At 38.0% G+C, this 16,026-nt stretch overlaps 1 protein-coding gene across 2 annotated transcripts in view; it reads right to left on the bottom strand.

The window, feature by feature from the left end:
* The window catches only part of ccdc141 (coiled-coil domain containing 141), a 54,207-nt gene that overhangs the window by 19,872 nt on the left and 18,309 nt on the right, over window positions 1-16,026 (bottom strand). For both annotated transcript variants that reach the window (XM_060877042.1, XM_060877041.1), the window contains exons 6-17: window positions 14,905-15,024; window positions 12,768-12,956; window positions 11,510-11,682; window positions 10,938-11,079; window positions 9,928-10,047; window positions 6,636-6,827; window positions 6,193-6,372; window positions 5,226-5,405; window positions 5,003-5,128; window positions 2,868-3,056; window positions 1,926-2,087; window positions 924-1,070 (exon numbers count right to left, since the gene is read on the bottom strand). In XM_060877042.1, coding sequence (XP_060733025.1) covers window positions 924-1,070; window positions 1,926-2,087; window positions 2,868-3,056; window positions 5,003-5,128; window positions 5,226-5,405; window positions 6,193-6,372; window positions 6,636-6,827; window positions 9,928-10,047; window positions 10,938-11,079; window positions 11,510-11,682; window positions 12,768-12,956; window positions 14,905-15,024 — 1,920 coding nt within the window. The remainder of the gene's footprint in view (window positions 1-923; window positions 1,071-1,925; window positions 2,088-2,867; window positions 3,057-5,002; window positions 5,129-5,225; window positions 5,406-6,192; window positions 6,373-6,635; window positions 6,828-9,927; window positions 10,048-10,937; window positions 11,080-11,509; window positions 11,683-12,767; window positions 12,957-14,904; window positions 15,025-16,026) is intronic.

Genomic DNA, 16,026 nt, shown 5'->3' with positions numbered 1-16,026 from the left:
ATTTGAATATAACTTTAAGCTCCGGATTATTTTCAGAGAACTGATAAGAAGTGACTGATAAGAAAGAAGTCCTTGTTGTTCTCTAGAGTGTTAAAGGACAAAAGGCAGAACCGCAGCACGAGAGCGGGAACAGAAAAAGCCTCACAGCCTAAATAGAAACCCTCTATAAATAGCTCAGGGGCAATGGGACGTTGGAATTAGCCCCTGAAGTTCTAGCATTCAGCTCTGGGCAGTAAGAAGCATCAGACGGGATAAGAATGAATTACTGTATGACCTGTGGAAGGATGCAGGACTGTGAAAAATCTAAACATTTCATTCGAATGATCTGAGATATCGTGAATGTAATCAATTTATTTAGTATTCCATATTATACAATTACTACAATTACCAATCAAATATAATATTACAAAAATGTATTTCTAGACATTTTTTCTCATTTCAAGCTTTACATTTTATTATTTATTGGCAAATAATTTTGGTAGAATTTAAACATTTGTTTCTTGAGAGAAGCAAAATAATCAGACAAAAGAACGAGACCAGCTTGAAACAAATAATAAAAAAAGTCTAGAAATCCTGTATCGTTTTTATTGTAGTCTTATAAAATGAAATACTACACACATTTTAATAGAATCAAGATTTTTCACTTGCTAAGACCTATTCTGATTAGGATGTCAGTTTACAGGAAAAAAGTATGGAAAAAGTCGAGACTAAAATTGAGCCTATACATTAAGGGTTATGTACGAATGGTGAGAAATATTTACAACCCAACCAGGAGGTCAGTCTTGGGATTCAAAGCTGTGAATAATTGATCCAGTTTGCATGTCACCGACCGTCATTATATAGTTGATTTGTTGATCCAGAAAGTGAGCTTTCTTGAAGCAGTGTAAGGACTGACAGGTTTATATGAATAAGGATTTCCTCACCTCACTGATCTCTTCTTTAAACACACAGTAGTGCATGTTGCTCATCAGGTTCTCCTCACACTGGCTGGCCTGAGCAGCCCAAATCACACTGCCCTGACGGAGGCGCTCCATCTTCTCCTGAACTGAAGACCCCAATGTTTTCTGAAGCTACAGAGACCAAAATGAGACACATAAACATAGATTTAGACATTAATAAAAAAAAATGTGCCAACAGAAAGATTGGTTTTTGCAAAAAATAGAAATTTTTGGATTTTTTGATGGATTTTTAAATGATAATACCTATTCAATCATAAAGGTGCAACAACCAGTGTTAAAGTTTAAAGCACCTAATAATAAAACTAGAATAAATTCTTATTTCACTGGCAATCAAGGAAAGGATTGACTATAAAGAGTTTGACTATAAGGATTGACTATAAAGAGCGACACCTGCTAGCCCTTCAAACCAAGTCAAGTCAAGTCAAGAAGCTTTTATTGTTATTTCAACCGCATATAGCTGACGCATTAGACAGTGAAATGAAGCCACTTTTCTCTAGGACCATGCTGCTACATAGTACAACACAGCGCTAAGGTCTAAAAAGTATGCAATTTAGTGCAAATAGTGCAAGAGAGATAGTGCAAACAGTACAATACACTACAGGACAGATATAGCACCAACCAGAGTACAGACCGTAATGGAATTGTGCAAACAGAGATTAGTAAACATTCTTCATTCTTTTGAGGTTAATGAAATTCAAAAATATATTTTTTAAACTTGAAAAAATGACCAGAAGCATGATCTCAGTGTAGAGATAGTGGTATGAGGCATGTATAAGTCACTGAAATAACTGAATATGGAATGTGCTTTTGTAATAAATAGAGCGACTGGAAGTGTTGTAAACGTCACTGCATTTTCCAGATGGTACTTGTGATATCAGCTAAGGATATAGACTAAAAAGCCAAATCGATACATTGTAGTACTCATTACTGATAAAATAAATCAAATGTGTCTAATTAAATTCTCACCGGTTGTTTGACAGTGCTGGTGATATCATTGGTCAGAGACATGGCCAGTTTGTAAAGGTGCCGTACGTGGTTCTGCCGCTCCTGGTGCTGGCTGAGCTGGATCCTGGCCTGAGTCGGGTCGCTCGACCCCTTCATCGGCTCGGCCTTTAACAGGCTGTCCAACTGAAGATTAGAAAAATACGTTTTTATTTTTATAGTCACACCAAAACTCTCACTATTACTTATTCAAAACAGCCAGAGCTTTCTCACATCTAAAGGTCATTAAAAGTGTATTTGTAAAGCACATTTTACATCAAATATTTAAGATTATTTAAGATTTATACAAAAAGTTAAGCAATTACACAATCAATTCAACCTTGGCAGAATTTCATCTATTTTAAAATGCTTAAATGATTGAAAAGCTTCACCCGAAGAGATTCAGACACATAAAGAACAGATATGGAATGTTGATATTTATTTTCTGGCTAGAATAGTTTGAGTGTAAACATTAAGTATTTGATTAGAAAGCAAGTTTATCCGGGAGAATGAAAGCAACCATTTCATTTATTGTGCACAATAGAAATAGTTAGTAGTCAGGAAACTTTGGACTCAACCTAGATTTAGAGAAAGATTTAGCTTAAAATGCTCTTAGAATGCCTTCATAAAAAGCCTTTGCAGTTAGTATTGAGTTGAAGCGGACTTTCGAGGGCGAACACCGTTTAGGATTGATTTATCAGCTCTCAGTGATGTCGGACAGAATGGAGAATTTTCTCTCTCTGTAGGTTTATCCTGGAATCAATAAACCTGTCTTAAAGACTCTGAAAGACACTGTAATAATAATCTTTATTTTTTCTGCCATTTTTAATAGTCTTGTTGGCATGTAAGTATTTTCTACTTAGCGCCGCTTTTAGCTGATACTAACGGAAAGCTGTGGGAGATCGGATCGATGAACCATGACATTACCTCTTGATAAACTTGATGGAATTTGACGGCCATGCTGAAAATGGTCTCAGACTCGCGGATTTTATCCCTCACACGCTGGTGCACCAGGAGCAGCTCGCTGACCCTCTCGTTTTTCTCTTTCATTGGGATTCCTTTCAGCGTCAACAGCTCCGACGTCTTAACCAGGAATTCCACTTCGGCGTTCAGTTGCTAGGATGAAAGTTAAGCAAGACTAAGTAATCTATCTTGCATGAATAGAGAGAATATAATTCATTCTGCAATGAATCTGTAGTGATGATAAAAAGTAAAATATATATATATATATATATATACAGTACGGCGCAAGAGTTTTAGGCAGGTGTGAAAAAATGCTATAAACAAAGAATGCTTTTAAAAATGGAAGTGTTAAACATTTATTTTCATAAATGAACAAAATGCAGTGAATGAACCAAAGAGAAGTCTAAATCAAATCAATATTTGGTGTGACCTCCCGTTGCCTTCAAAACAGCAGCAATTCTTCTAGCTACACTTGCAACTTGGCTGGTAGGTTGTTCCAAACATCTTGGAGAACTAACCACAGATCTTCTGTGGATGTCGGCTTTCTCACATCCTTCTGTCTCTTCATGTAATCCCAGACACACTGGATGATGTTGAGATCAGGGCTCTGTGGGGGTCGTGCCATCACTTCATGCTGGTTTGAAGGCAAAAGGTAGTAACACCAAATATTGATTTGATTTAGATTTTTCTTTTGTTTGCTCACTTTGCATTTTGTAAATTGACAGAAATAAACACTCATTATTTATATTTCTGAAAGCATTCTTTGTTTACAGCATTTTTTCACACCTGCCTAAAACTTTTGCACAGTACTGTATATAAAAATATACAATACTAAAAAATATTACATTGAAATCTAATCTATTTTTATCTTACTTAAATTAACAAGTAAATATTCCTTAAAGCTAGATTTTCAGCAGGCCATATTTATATGTTGGTCTGTAAAAACCCATCAGGTGTCACTGTGTCTGAACTGATGTTATGAAGCTTTAGGCGCTTATAATATTTTCATATAAAGTGATCTGGAAATTCTTTTATTGACTTTTAAAATTTTGCCATTGGCTATATTTTTGCTATCTTTCTACAGATGTCTAAATCCTCGCTAGCCAAGTGTGACTTTAATATGATTTCACACATTAAATGTCACACTTGATCAACTGGCTGGGTTTACATGTTGTATTGAAATGGACATAATAAGCCTGAACAAATCAGTTTCTGATCAAATACCAATCATCAAAATGTCTGTGATCGTCCTATGCTTCAGACAAAGTGAGATCACTTTTAAGGGATAATCCTATTTAAAAATGCTAGAACCTAATTCCTTTTAATTAAGATACATGCGAGATAGAAAAAAAAAGCAACGGAGGAAATGTTATCTAACTCTTCGTTATAAGATTCTATTGTAAAAAATAAAAGACAATTAAAGCTGATATAAAGGCATGTTCGCAAATTTATGGGGACGTTTGTTTCTCTCTAGAATAAATCTTTAAAATAAGTAAATATATCTGTATTAGAAAACTATACCATAGTATACTATATAAGTTCAAATATTGTAGGTTAATCTAATCTAAATAAATTTTACATAAATATTTAAGGTACCAACAATTTCAAATTGTTACTGAAATTAGTTACTATATACAGTAGTGTGTGTGTGTGTCTGTGTGTGTGTGTGCATGTGTGTGTTGGAAATTAAAAGACAACCACACTTTTTCAGTCTGTTATCAAGTTAGACTAGTGAAAATAGTTTAATGCAAAGTTTCTTTTCCTATTACAAAACGAAGCTGTTGTCTGAACAACCCGGCTTCCTTTAGGCATCATTTAAGCTTGCGGATATTCGTGTGAACGCTGTGCTATGTTGACGCTGTGCCTAAAATAACATCACACTAATGCTCTGGATAAAAATAAGCATGAATAAAAGGATCAGTAGAGTCATTGAAGGCTCATCTCTCTGGTTTCTGCCATCTCTCAGACTGACACATGCAGTAGCCAATCAACAATAAGTATGTGATGTGGTTTGTTTTTGCTTTGCTGCTTGTATTATCTGATCTGTTGCATTAAAAGTCACTGAACGGTTTAATTGCGACCTCAAATACTGCTCATACCAGAAACTGTGGCTTGGTAGAGATGAATCTCTCTTGCAGCTTAGACACACTCTGAAGATCACTTCCCAGGTCATGTTTGGACGCTGGAGAAAGAATTCCCTCCAGAGACTTTAGTTCATTCACAACCTGTAACAGCAAATCACATCTCCTGTTATTAATGTAACTCCTAATGTGCATGTTCGCCTGTCCTCATAGTTTGCACCAAACAAGTTCAATGTTTTACCTTTTTAACTTGATCTTTGAATTTTTTCCACTGTTTCTTCAAAGACTTCAGTTGACTGTAATGGAGCTGCCATGACGTCCACAGGTCGGTGAGCTCGGCTTTCTTCCTGCTCAGACTGTCTGTAGTCTTTTCCACAACATGAACTGCTGCTTTGATGTTCAGACTCAACGTCTCGCTTACCTGTGTGGTGGAAATTTCTAATCTTAAGATGTTCATAAGGCTTTGTCCTTCTATGCTTGTACCCTGTGTGCGTCATGAGACTGACATCGTCAACAGTAGGTTTTGTTAAGATTATGACAAGGGACTGGGGACGAGTTGTCCATAAACAATGTCCAATACGTCCTCTAGAAGACCTTGGCCTGGTCAGATTAGCTTGGTCAGGAGATGCATGAGGTAATTTTGAGCCAATGATTGATGATGTTTTGCTTTTACATATCTTTGGTTTTCTTGAGTTCTGTCTATAAAACCTTGATGTAATCAATGATCTTGCCCCTTCATCCCTCATGCTACATGTGGAGTGTTGGGTCCTGCTGCGCAGCTGAGCACAATAAATTGTGTAACTTTTTTACTCTTGCTCGTGTCTACCAGTGTTATACTTTATTCTTTAAATCTCTCTAAGCTCGGAACTTCCACAACACCTGTAACCGGCAGCAAGCAATGGAGTAAATGACAGTTCTTTAACAGCAAAGATAGCAATAGAGCCTGTAGACCAGGTGACTAAATTCACTTGTTGCTTTCATGTTTCTCTTCAATTTTCTACATTTACAGCATTTAGCAGACACCCTTATCCAGAGTGTCTTACAATTTATTTCAATTTATACAACTTAGCAATTGAGGGTTAAGGGCCTTGCTCAGGGGCCCATCAGTGGGAGTTTGGTGGACCTGGGATTCGAATTCCTGACCTTCGGGAAATTAGTGCTTAATGTCTTCCAAATGAAGAAATGTAAATGTATTCAGTGTAACTGACCATAGTAGAGATGTTGATAAAGTTGTTGCCCTGGTCCTGCATGGAGAGGAACTTCTGTAAGAACAACTGCCATCTTGCATCCATGTCCTCCTTCATGACAATGCCAATTTCCTCATACTCCTCCTCGGCCTCTGGTCTTTTCTTATAGAAATCCAACAACGTCTTAATCTGATCTCCAACCTGGAAGAGGATATTAGCACCATAACAAAACAAAATGAATGAATAAATGGCATTATCAAATGAGGAAATAAAACCAAATGCAAATACCATTTTATGTAATTTGATTGAACCCCAGGACAATGCTTTATTGCAGTCAGTAAAACTATAACATTTCTTTTATGAACATTATCATGATGTTACTTTTGCTTATACATACACTGACACATTTGTTAACTCCATTTGTAAGAATGTCGTGCTCAGATTGACTCAGTGTGAATAAGCACCTCCTTGGCTGTAGATAAAAAGCTAATGTAGCTCCTGAGGCTCTCCAGGCGTGTGGAGATGTTCCTCTGCAGTGTGTTCAGCTGCTCTGTCAGCACAGAGGCTCGGTTGGAGAGCTCCACTGCCTCAGAGGACTCCAGCTTCTTCAGTTCCTTAATCATTCCCTCAGTGGTTTCTGACTCTGCCATGACACTCTGAAGGAAAATAACACACCTCAGATTCTCAGTGACAATTTATTAAGAGTTTTACTTTAAAGGACTCAACACTGTGACAAAATTGCCTAACAGTTCCAGCCCATACCACCGAAGGTGCAGAGGGGATATCATCAAAAAAAATGTCCACTTGTTACTTCCTTTGTATTCACTGTTTTTTAATCAGCTAATTGTCAAATCTCTCACTCACTCATTTTCTACCGCTTATCCGAACTACCTCGGGTCACGGGGAGTCTGTGCCTATCTCAGGCGTCATCGGGCATCAAGGCAGGATACACCCTGGACAGAGTGCCAACCCATCGCAGGGCACACACACACTCTCATTCACTCATGCAATCACACACTACGGACAATTTTCCAGAGATGCCAATCACCCTACCATGCATGTCTTTGGACCGGGGGAGGAAACCGGAGTACCCGGAGGAAACCCCCGAGGCACGGGGAGAACATGCAAACTCCACACACAAGGTGGAGGCGGGAATCGAACCCCAAAACCTGGAGGTGTGAGGCGAACGTGCTAACCACTAAGCCACCGTGCCCCAAATTGTCAAATCATTTTTGATAATTCTTTTACATCTCATCTATGTTTTTAACTAGATTCTGGTATTTCCTCTTATTACGCACTTTGTGTATTTCATATATCCCTTTTGTGTTGATTGCTGGCTGTTTCTTACACTTTTGCCTGCCTTTAAAAGTAAAACTATGTCATAATTACCTAGAGGGTCTACTATTTAAAAGGCAAACTAACAAGTAATGCTTTATATAGGTTACATTACTACAGGAATGAAGTATATATTCCATCGTATATGTGTTTAGATGATGTATGTATATATGGAACAGTATGCAGGCCATAACAGATCGCTGCTCTTTTCTGAAGTAATAGCATGAGTCATGGTGTCTTGTAGATTACATCAGAAGAGAGATAAAGTGTACCTTTAAGAAAGACTGAAGAATACTATGCATGATACTATGCATGATTGTTGAAATTCATGAGAAATGCTGGAAACAAAACAAGGATTTCATTATCAATCTCATTAAAGCTTTCAACACTGTTATCCAGCAAATCATGCAGCTCATACTTGGGAGTTTAGTGTGCGATCCAAATTTAGCAGGAACTTAAAAACCCCTGGGATAAGACCCAGTAGGTGGTCTGTGGATTCTCTGTTCTCAGTGAATGTAATGATGAAGCAGGGATGTTTAACTGTAAAACCCTGCAGCAATCAGACACCTTTCCAAGAACTTGCATTTACATTTACAGCATTTAGCAGACACTCTTATCCAGAGTGACTTACTTTGTCTTATTTCAGTTTATACACCTGAGCAATTGAGGGTTAAGGGCCTTGCTCAGGGGCCCTGCAGTGGCAACTTGGTGGACCTGGGATTCGAACCAATGACCTTCCACATCCCACACTTACTCTCTGACACAATAGTGGTTTACTATCTACCATACTAATCTACTAACTAACCGGCACAGCTACACACACCTTTTAAGACAATCCACCAGTCTGCTTCCTCGCTGAATGCCACCTGCATACTTGAAGAAAATAACTAAAGCTTGGATATACACTAGATTTTCTAAAGCAAGTGAAGAAGTGAGATGAGGTTGCTCAGTGGTTAAAGATCTGGCATAGGGAGTTACTAGTGAAGAGCAGGATACCACAAATCTATAAAGCATTCAAAAGTATTGATGCAAAGCTTAGAGGCAACACCATTAGGTGGGTCATGTTAATCGATGGTCTCTACCATGCCAAGAGTCCTACAAAGAACTCCAGTTTGTCTACAGGAAACCTATCGGACAGAAGCTGTTGTCGAAGGGTTGCTTTAACACATTCTTAGAAATGGAAAGACAAGTGGATAGTAAAATCCGGTATACACACTGGCACGCTGAACCATACAGCAAATCTCTCATGTCCCAACTACAGCAAGATATTCGGGTCCAGGTATTGTCCACGGTCCTTACTGTCACACTTGCAGATAGTCCAGAATTCATCTGTAAGACTGCTGACTGGTATAAAAGGCGTGATTACATTAACCCAGTTCTGGTGTCTCTTCAGTGGCTCCCTGTCTACTTTAGAATCCAGTTTAAGATCTTGCTGATTGTTTTTAAGGCTTATAATGTGACCACCCACCCCTGTATATTATGACAATAGCACCTGTATATTTATTGAGATAATATATAATATATAACATCGTGTATATTTCATATCTAAAGCACCCAATCTGTATATCTTGTATATCTATACCTGTATATCCAAAGCATATTCCTTTGTAGATTATCCTTTTCATACTGTACTCATATTGTAAATACTGTACATCTTGCACTTGCTGCTTATTGCATTTCTGGTTAGATGCCAAACTGCATTTTGTTGCCTTGTGCTTGTGCATGTGTAATGACAATAAAGTTGAATCTAATCTAATCTAATGTCTTCAACTAAAAGGTTAAAGAGCCTAGAAGTCGCTGTTCCAAGCCTGTGGAACCAGTTAGCACTTGAAATTAAATGTGCTCTTTCCATTTCTGCTTTTAAATCTTGGCATACCTCAAGACATACTTCTATTCTCTTGGCGCATTAATCCAATCTGTCTGTGCTTGTCCCAGTCTGTTTGCTAGTTCTTACTATTGGCTTGTTTATATACATATTATTTATTATATAAAACTTCTTAACGGGGGGGCACGGTGGCTTAGTGGTTAGCGCGTTCGCCTCACACCTCATTTTGCATGTTCTCCCCGTGCCTCGGGGGTTTCCTCCGGGTACTCCGGTTTCCTCCCCCGGTCCAAAGACATGCATGGTAGGTTGATTGGCATCTCTGGAAAATTGTCCGTAGTGTGTGATTGCGTGAGTGAATGAGAGTGTGTGTGTGTGCCCTGTGATGGGTTGGCACTCCGTCCAGGGTGTATCCTGCCTTGATGCCCGATGACGCCTGAGATAGGCACAGGCTCCCCGTGACCTGAGGTAGTTCGGATAAGTGGTAGAAGATGAATGAATGAATGAATGAACTTCTTAACCTTTAGGAAGCAACTAAATCTTCATTTGAAATTGAATGCCAATGGGTCTCACTTGTTTTTGTGTGAAGTTAAGCTCACCTGTGTATGTGTGGATAACTCCAGGTGTTTGTTGAGCACCTCCTCAGCCTCAAAGAGTGAGGAACCAGGCTCCATATAACTGGATAAGACACCATTACTGCTTTTAATCCAGCCTGAGATCTGGAAAGAAAAACATGTCAGTGTGATCAAATGTGCAGCTCTGCTACAATCAACTTTCCTAATATTCTGAAAAAAGTGGTCATTGGCAGGAACTACAGCCATATGAATTACCATCTGGAATTTAACAAAATATTTTGGGCACCATCATTTTTGTGTACTGAATTGCAGCATAGAAAAAGCAGAGTGAAATAAATAGCTTTCATTTAGAAAACAGAAATGACTGAATGAGCATAAAATGACTGGCAACAAATTGCAGTTTGCTGCACAGCCCAGGGCTAAGATCTGTTCCTTCCAGCAGCCCTCAATCAATCAAAAAGCTTGCTCCAATTTCAACTGAAAACTAAACTTCCTTTTCAAATCCAGGCAAACATGTTGGTCATTTTATTCTGTCTAAATTGCTTTTTCATTTTCCAAACATAAAAAAATATATGAAAGTACATGGAGTACATAACTATTTCTCTTAATAAATTTATGGTCACCCAATCATCCATTTTTATGAGTTGTACTCTGTATTCTCCCAGTTGTAAAGGGAACCACACTAGCAGTGTAGAACAAAAGGACATATGACAGAATGTTGCCCAGAGGACTTAATGTCACACAGCAGTTGAAATCATGCAGTGTTATTTGTAGTGAATATGAAAATACACACTTCTGGCTTGCTGATTCCTCACTTAGATATAATCTTCAAGTACAATTAATTTAAGAACGTCACCACACTTGTGTGATGCTTTTACAGATGCACCTCACCTTTTATTGGTCCTTATAAAACAGGTGATGTGCACCTGTGCACCTTTGGGGTTGTAAGTGGAGTGTTAAAAACAGGACCCAATCACTAAGTATTTGATTTAGAAGAGCTTTGCCGTTACAAATGAAATCGTTTCCAACGGTACCTTTTCCTCCAGGTTGTCGAAGGAGGTCAGCAACTTCTGTTTCTTCCCAGCAAGTTCCCTATTGGCTTGACACTGCTTGCTCAGCCCATCCACCCGCTCTCTGATGTATCCCAGCATTTTTTGCACACCTCCGACTTGGGCACTGCCAAAAAAAAAAAAAATACATATATATATATATATATATATATATATATATATATATATATATATATATATATAACGGGTTAATATATATTAACAGGTGGATGGAACCTCTCCTCATCTGGGTGACACCAGAAAGTGTGATTGAAAATAATGTCCTTTTTCCAACTGTATATATATACAAGTGGCTTGTGTAACCAGGAGCTTTTGAAAATAAATCAGCTTTTCTGAACTCATTATAGATTTAACACTAATGCCTTCCTGCAAAGCCATCAGATGTTTAATGACAGAGCACAAAACCGACCACTACAACAGCAGTTCAAAGCCAGAACCATAGTATTCTTCTTAGTATTCACTCTAAAAGTGTTCTTCTGTGGTACCCACATTGTAGGTGCTTTAAAGTGTTGAAGATCAGTTCTTAAATGTCTCACCTCTGTGGACTGAGCTTCTGAAGTATGAGCTGTCCTCGTTGAAGAGGTTCAGTGGCCACTTCTTTAATACTGCGATGCAGTTCTTCGTGCTTCTTAGCCAGCTCGGTCAATTGCACGGTTTGAGTCTGCAAGCCCTTTATAGTGCACTCAATGTTTCCCAGGATTTCAAAAGCCTGAAAACCACAAAGAGGGAGAAAATATGGAACATGCTTAGTACTTGAATAATATTGTCTATAATAGTGCATGACAAAATAAAAAATAACAAAGCAGTGTGACTATGCTCTATCAAAAGACCTCTATCAAAAGGCAAGATGAAAATTCACTTATGAAGTCAGATTTTGTCCTCCAATTTGTGATCTAGCATGCTATATAACTCAGATCAAATCATTCAGTGTAGCAAATTCAGTATATACAGATTTTCACTTCTAAATGTTTTCTCATGACCTTTGATTTGAATCAGTTGGAGCAAGGACATTACCATATCGTGTAGGACTCCACACATTAAATGACTTGAAATAATTCCAGTATCCACTGACATTCACCAGACTATCAATAAGTGCAGTTTAGTTATTACACAGTTCCAAGGGCTCATAGTTACTTATAATAACCTCAATTTTTCATTCCATTTCATACAATAAGGTTTCGCTCTTATAAACTGGTAATTCACTCACTCTGTGATCCGGTCCCTAAAATAAATAACCTCAAACCTTAGCTTAATAAATTTATTCATAAGTTATATATTATATTCATAAGTCTTGATTCACTTAATATAATTCACGTTATATTAAAGCCTCTAGATAGAGAATAGGAAAATAAAAAGCAACAAAAGAAGACGGTCGAAGATGAAAACATGAACACCTTTTAGCAGCAAAACAGGAAGGAATTACAAGGAAAAGAGAGAAAGAACAATATACCTGGGAGATTTGCTCTGTTTACAACATCTCATACTTACATCTTGCTGGAATCGAATGAAGAATTAATTAGGAGAGATGATAATTACCATGAAGCATCAAATCTACTTAAATTTAGGGAATTCATTTCTAAATTGAAGTAATATATTACTAAATGAAATGAATTCGTTATTAATTGGATATATTCAGTTAATTCATTGAGAGAGCATAACATGAGCATATTTTTATTCACTGTAAGACTTACAGTCTTTTTAATTTACTGTCTGTGATGATTCTAGCATGTGTGATATAGCATCAGAGCCATCAGACATAATTACGACGGCATTTTACTTCCTTGGCTCACATACTTTATTAGCGCTGCTGAAGAAGCTGTTGCTCTCGTGCAACTGTCCCAGTCGACACATCATCAGATCCCAGAACTGGTCATTTATCTTGAGAAGATTCTGACTTTTCTCTGAGATGGAGCTGAACTTTTCACTTAAGGGAAGAAGCTCAGATGCCTGCTGGAGAAGTCGCTCAAGCAAAAGGGTCCATTGCTGCACACATATGATATAATTCAATATTATTTGTAAGGCGCTTTTATCCAATGGACAAATTTCTCAAAGCAGCTTTACAGAACATAAGAAACATAATACAAAAAGTTTAATATTACACAAAAATTAATATTGCAAAAAAGTTCGAGATTAATGTTAGGCTTATATTTAAATGTGTATGTATTTATCCCCAGTGAACAAGCCTGAGGTGACTGAGGTTACTGTGGTGAGGAAAAACTCCCTTAGATGGAAGAGGAAGAAACCTTGAGAGGAACCAGACTCAAAAGTGAACCTCATCCTCATTTGGGTGACACTGAAGGGTGTGATTATAAACTGTTATAAACACCAGAGAGTGTTTTAATGAATAATGTCCTTTCTACAGTCAGATACTTCATATGCAGTCATATACATTAGTAAGGAGAGTCACCATGGGCAGACTGGATTTAATATTTCAGCACAGTCAATGGTACCAAATCTCCAAACTGCAACCGATCGGTGTTTAATTGGGACTTGGTCAGTTTTACATAGTAAAATAGACAGAACAGCAGTCAAGAGGCTAAGCCAACCACCACCATGTGTCAGGAGTCTACCCGGACTTTGGCCATGTGCCTTTTTTGTTTATATTCTGTGTTCACGTGTCTGCCCCGCCCTTGTCTTTTCCTCCCCGCCTCTGCACACCTGTACCTCATGTCCGATTAATTATTTGTACTATTTAGTTGAGCCGCGTTGCCTTGAGCAGCGCAGAATCCTCTGTTGTCTTTTGTTGTTGTCGTCCTGTCTTGAGTCCATGTTCCTGTTCAGTGTTTTTGTTAATAAATCCCCGTTTCTGTTACGCTATCCTGCACTTGGGTCCATTTTTATCCCCGCGTCCTTGACACCATGCTTTACTGCGGATGTTCTCATGCTAACTTTAGCACATACAGCTACTCGCAGCAGCAAAAAAGCCAGACATCATTCTTTGTGGCTTCCAGCAACAAGATCAACAGCTACCTTTGGCAACTAGATGTAGGTGACAAAATTGAGAAAAGTTTAACTTGATGCAAATATGGAGCAACTCGACTTGGTGTAAATGGGATTTTTGACAGTAGACCGTATGTGATCTGTGGCACAGAGCACACACTGCTTCCTCTTCATCTCATACATTCGGGTAAATTTTATAAACAAACAGCAAAACTTCTGTTGGAATGTTTCCAAATCTTTAAGCTCCAAGAAAACAGATTTTTTTTTGCACGGAATGCTAGTCGTGCCACCCACTGATAAACGTTATTACTATAGCAACCAGTATTCGGAAGCCTAAAGCCGTCTTTATGATTTTTTTTTACATCTGCACTATGAACTTGCCAATGGATTTCACTAGCTTTCCACTCTTTCATAAAGTGCAGCTTTGTGGAGAGTTGTAGCATGAACAGCTTCTCCCATCTGAGATGTGGATTCCTCCAGCTCCTTCAGAGTTACCCTTGATCCCTTGGTTGCCTCTCAGACTAATCCCCTCTTTATCCGGTTACTGACATTTGGTGGACGGTCTATTTTAGACAGAGTTGCAGTTGTGTGTTGTTCTTTCTATTTTTTTTTAAATAAGGGTTTTAATGGAGCTCTGTGAAATATTTGGAAAACTTTATATAGATTTTGATATTTATTTTCTAGAACGTTCCACAACAGAACAAATTTAGGGGTTTCACGGCAATGGATAGAACTTTTATTAAACTTTTTTTTAGTAAAACTAAAATGCATATTATTTTATAGATATTTCCCCTGTACCAATAAATGCAATACATTTATAAGGGTTTATAATATGTAATATTAATCATGCCCATTTCAGTCCCAGGATGTAAGAGTAAACGATGTAAAGAGTTTCAGTCTATATCAGAGTTTCAGTTATATCCCTCAACTGTATTGTAAATAGCTGTATTTCTGCATTGCTTGTAAAAGTCCTTAGAAAATAAAGCCATACCTTGGCTTTGAGTTCAAATTCTTTATACTCCTGCAGCAACTCCTCACTTTCAGAGAGGGATGAGCCCAGCTGATTCCTTTCTAAGAATGGGTCGGCATTTTCCTTAAACCAGCATGTTACCTGCATGGTAAAGAGAATAAGAGGCCAAACAGTAACAGGGCTTTTATAAACAGAGTCTGCAAACAGCTTTAGAGATTTTGAGGTGGAGATAATCAATAGGGAGCCAAGAGCAGAAAGAACCTCCTTGAGATTGCAGGAAGAATAAACATTAAAAAGATAAAAGATTTAACACTGTGAGCAGAACTTGATATTGGAACACAGTTCTTGTAATGTGAGGATGTGCATTTGACATTGTATTTACCTTTTTAAATAAAAATAAGAACCCTTAATGTTTTTTTTTTATGACTTGCCGGCTAATGATGTCCTGATAAAAATGTACACAGCTCATCATCCATTCATTTTCAAATTACAAACTAGATTTGTAAAGTTTGTCACGACAAACTTTGATGTTGGCTTTGATGAGGCAAGTATTCGCAAAGGCCGGTGCTTTTTGGAGGCGAGTGGACATAAGGGTCAGTGTTAATTTTGGAGGCAAGTGGACAGAAAGATAGGGTGCCAAAACATTTGGAGGCAAGTGGAAACGAGAATGTGGTGTCATTCGAATACTCCTGAGGAAGTTCCCCTCATTGTTGTGAGTGTTTTGATATGTCACATGTCCATGTTGTAAAAAGTTTTTTGATTTTGCATATTTTGGGGGCGGGGCTGCGGCACAACCGAAAGGCCAGTCGGTACACCAATATAACAGTTTGTTCAGAGTATTATGTAGCTTTGTAGAAGCCAACATTCTGTTTTCCTATTTCAGCTTAGACAAAAATGTAAAAAATTTTATGCGGCCTAGGGCTTTCGAGCCACATGCACCAAATTCGGATATGTTATAGACCCTGGTCTGAAGTTTGTTGCTATTACTTTTCTAAGCGATCCGAGTACCGGTACTTCAGGTACCGGGTCTCAAATTGGCCTTTTTTCCCATAGACTCCCATTATAAACTTTGGAGGTTTATAACTCGGCAAGCTTTCAAACTATCTACACTAAACTCGGCCAGCTCCTTTAGGGTGATACTCT

Source organism: Tachysurus vachellii, chromosome 8 (assembly GCF_030014155.1).
Source record: "Tachysurus vachellii isolate PV-2020 chromosome 8, HZAU_Pvac_v1, whole genome shotgun sequence".
NCBI lineage: Eukaryota > Metazoa > Chordata > Actinopteri > Siluriformes > Bagridae > Tachysurus > Tachysurus vachellii.
This window is presented reverse-complemented; position numbering and strand designations above follow the sequence as displayed.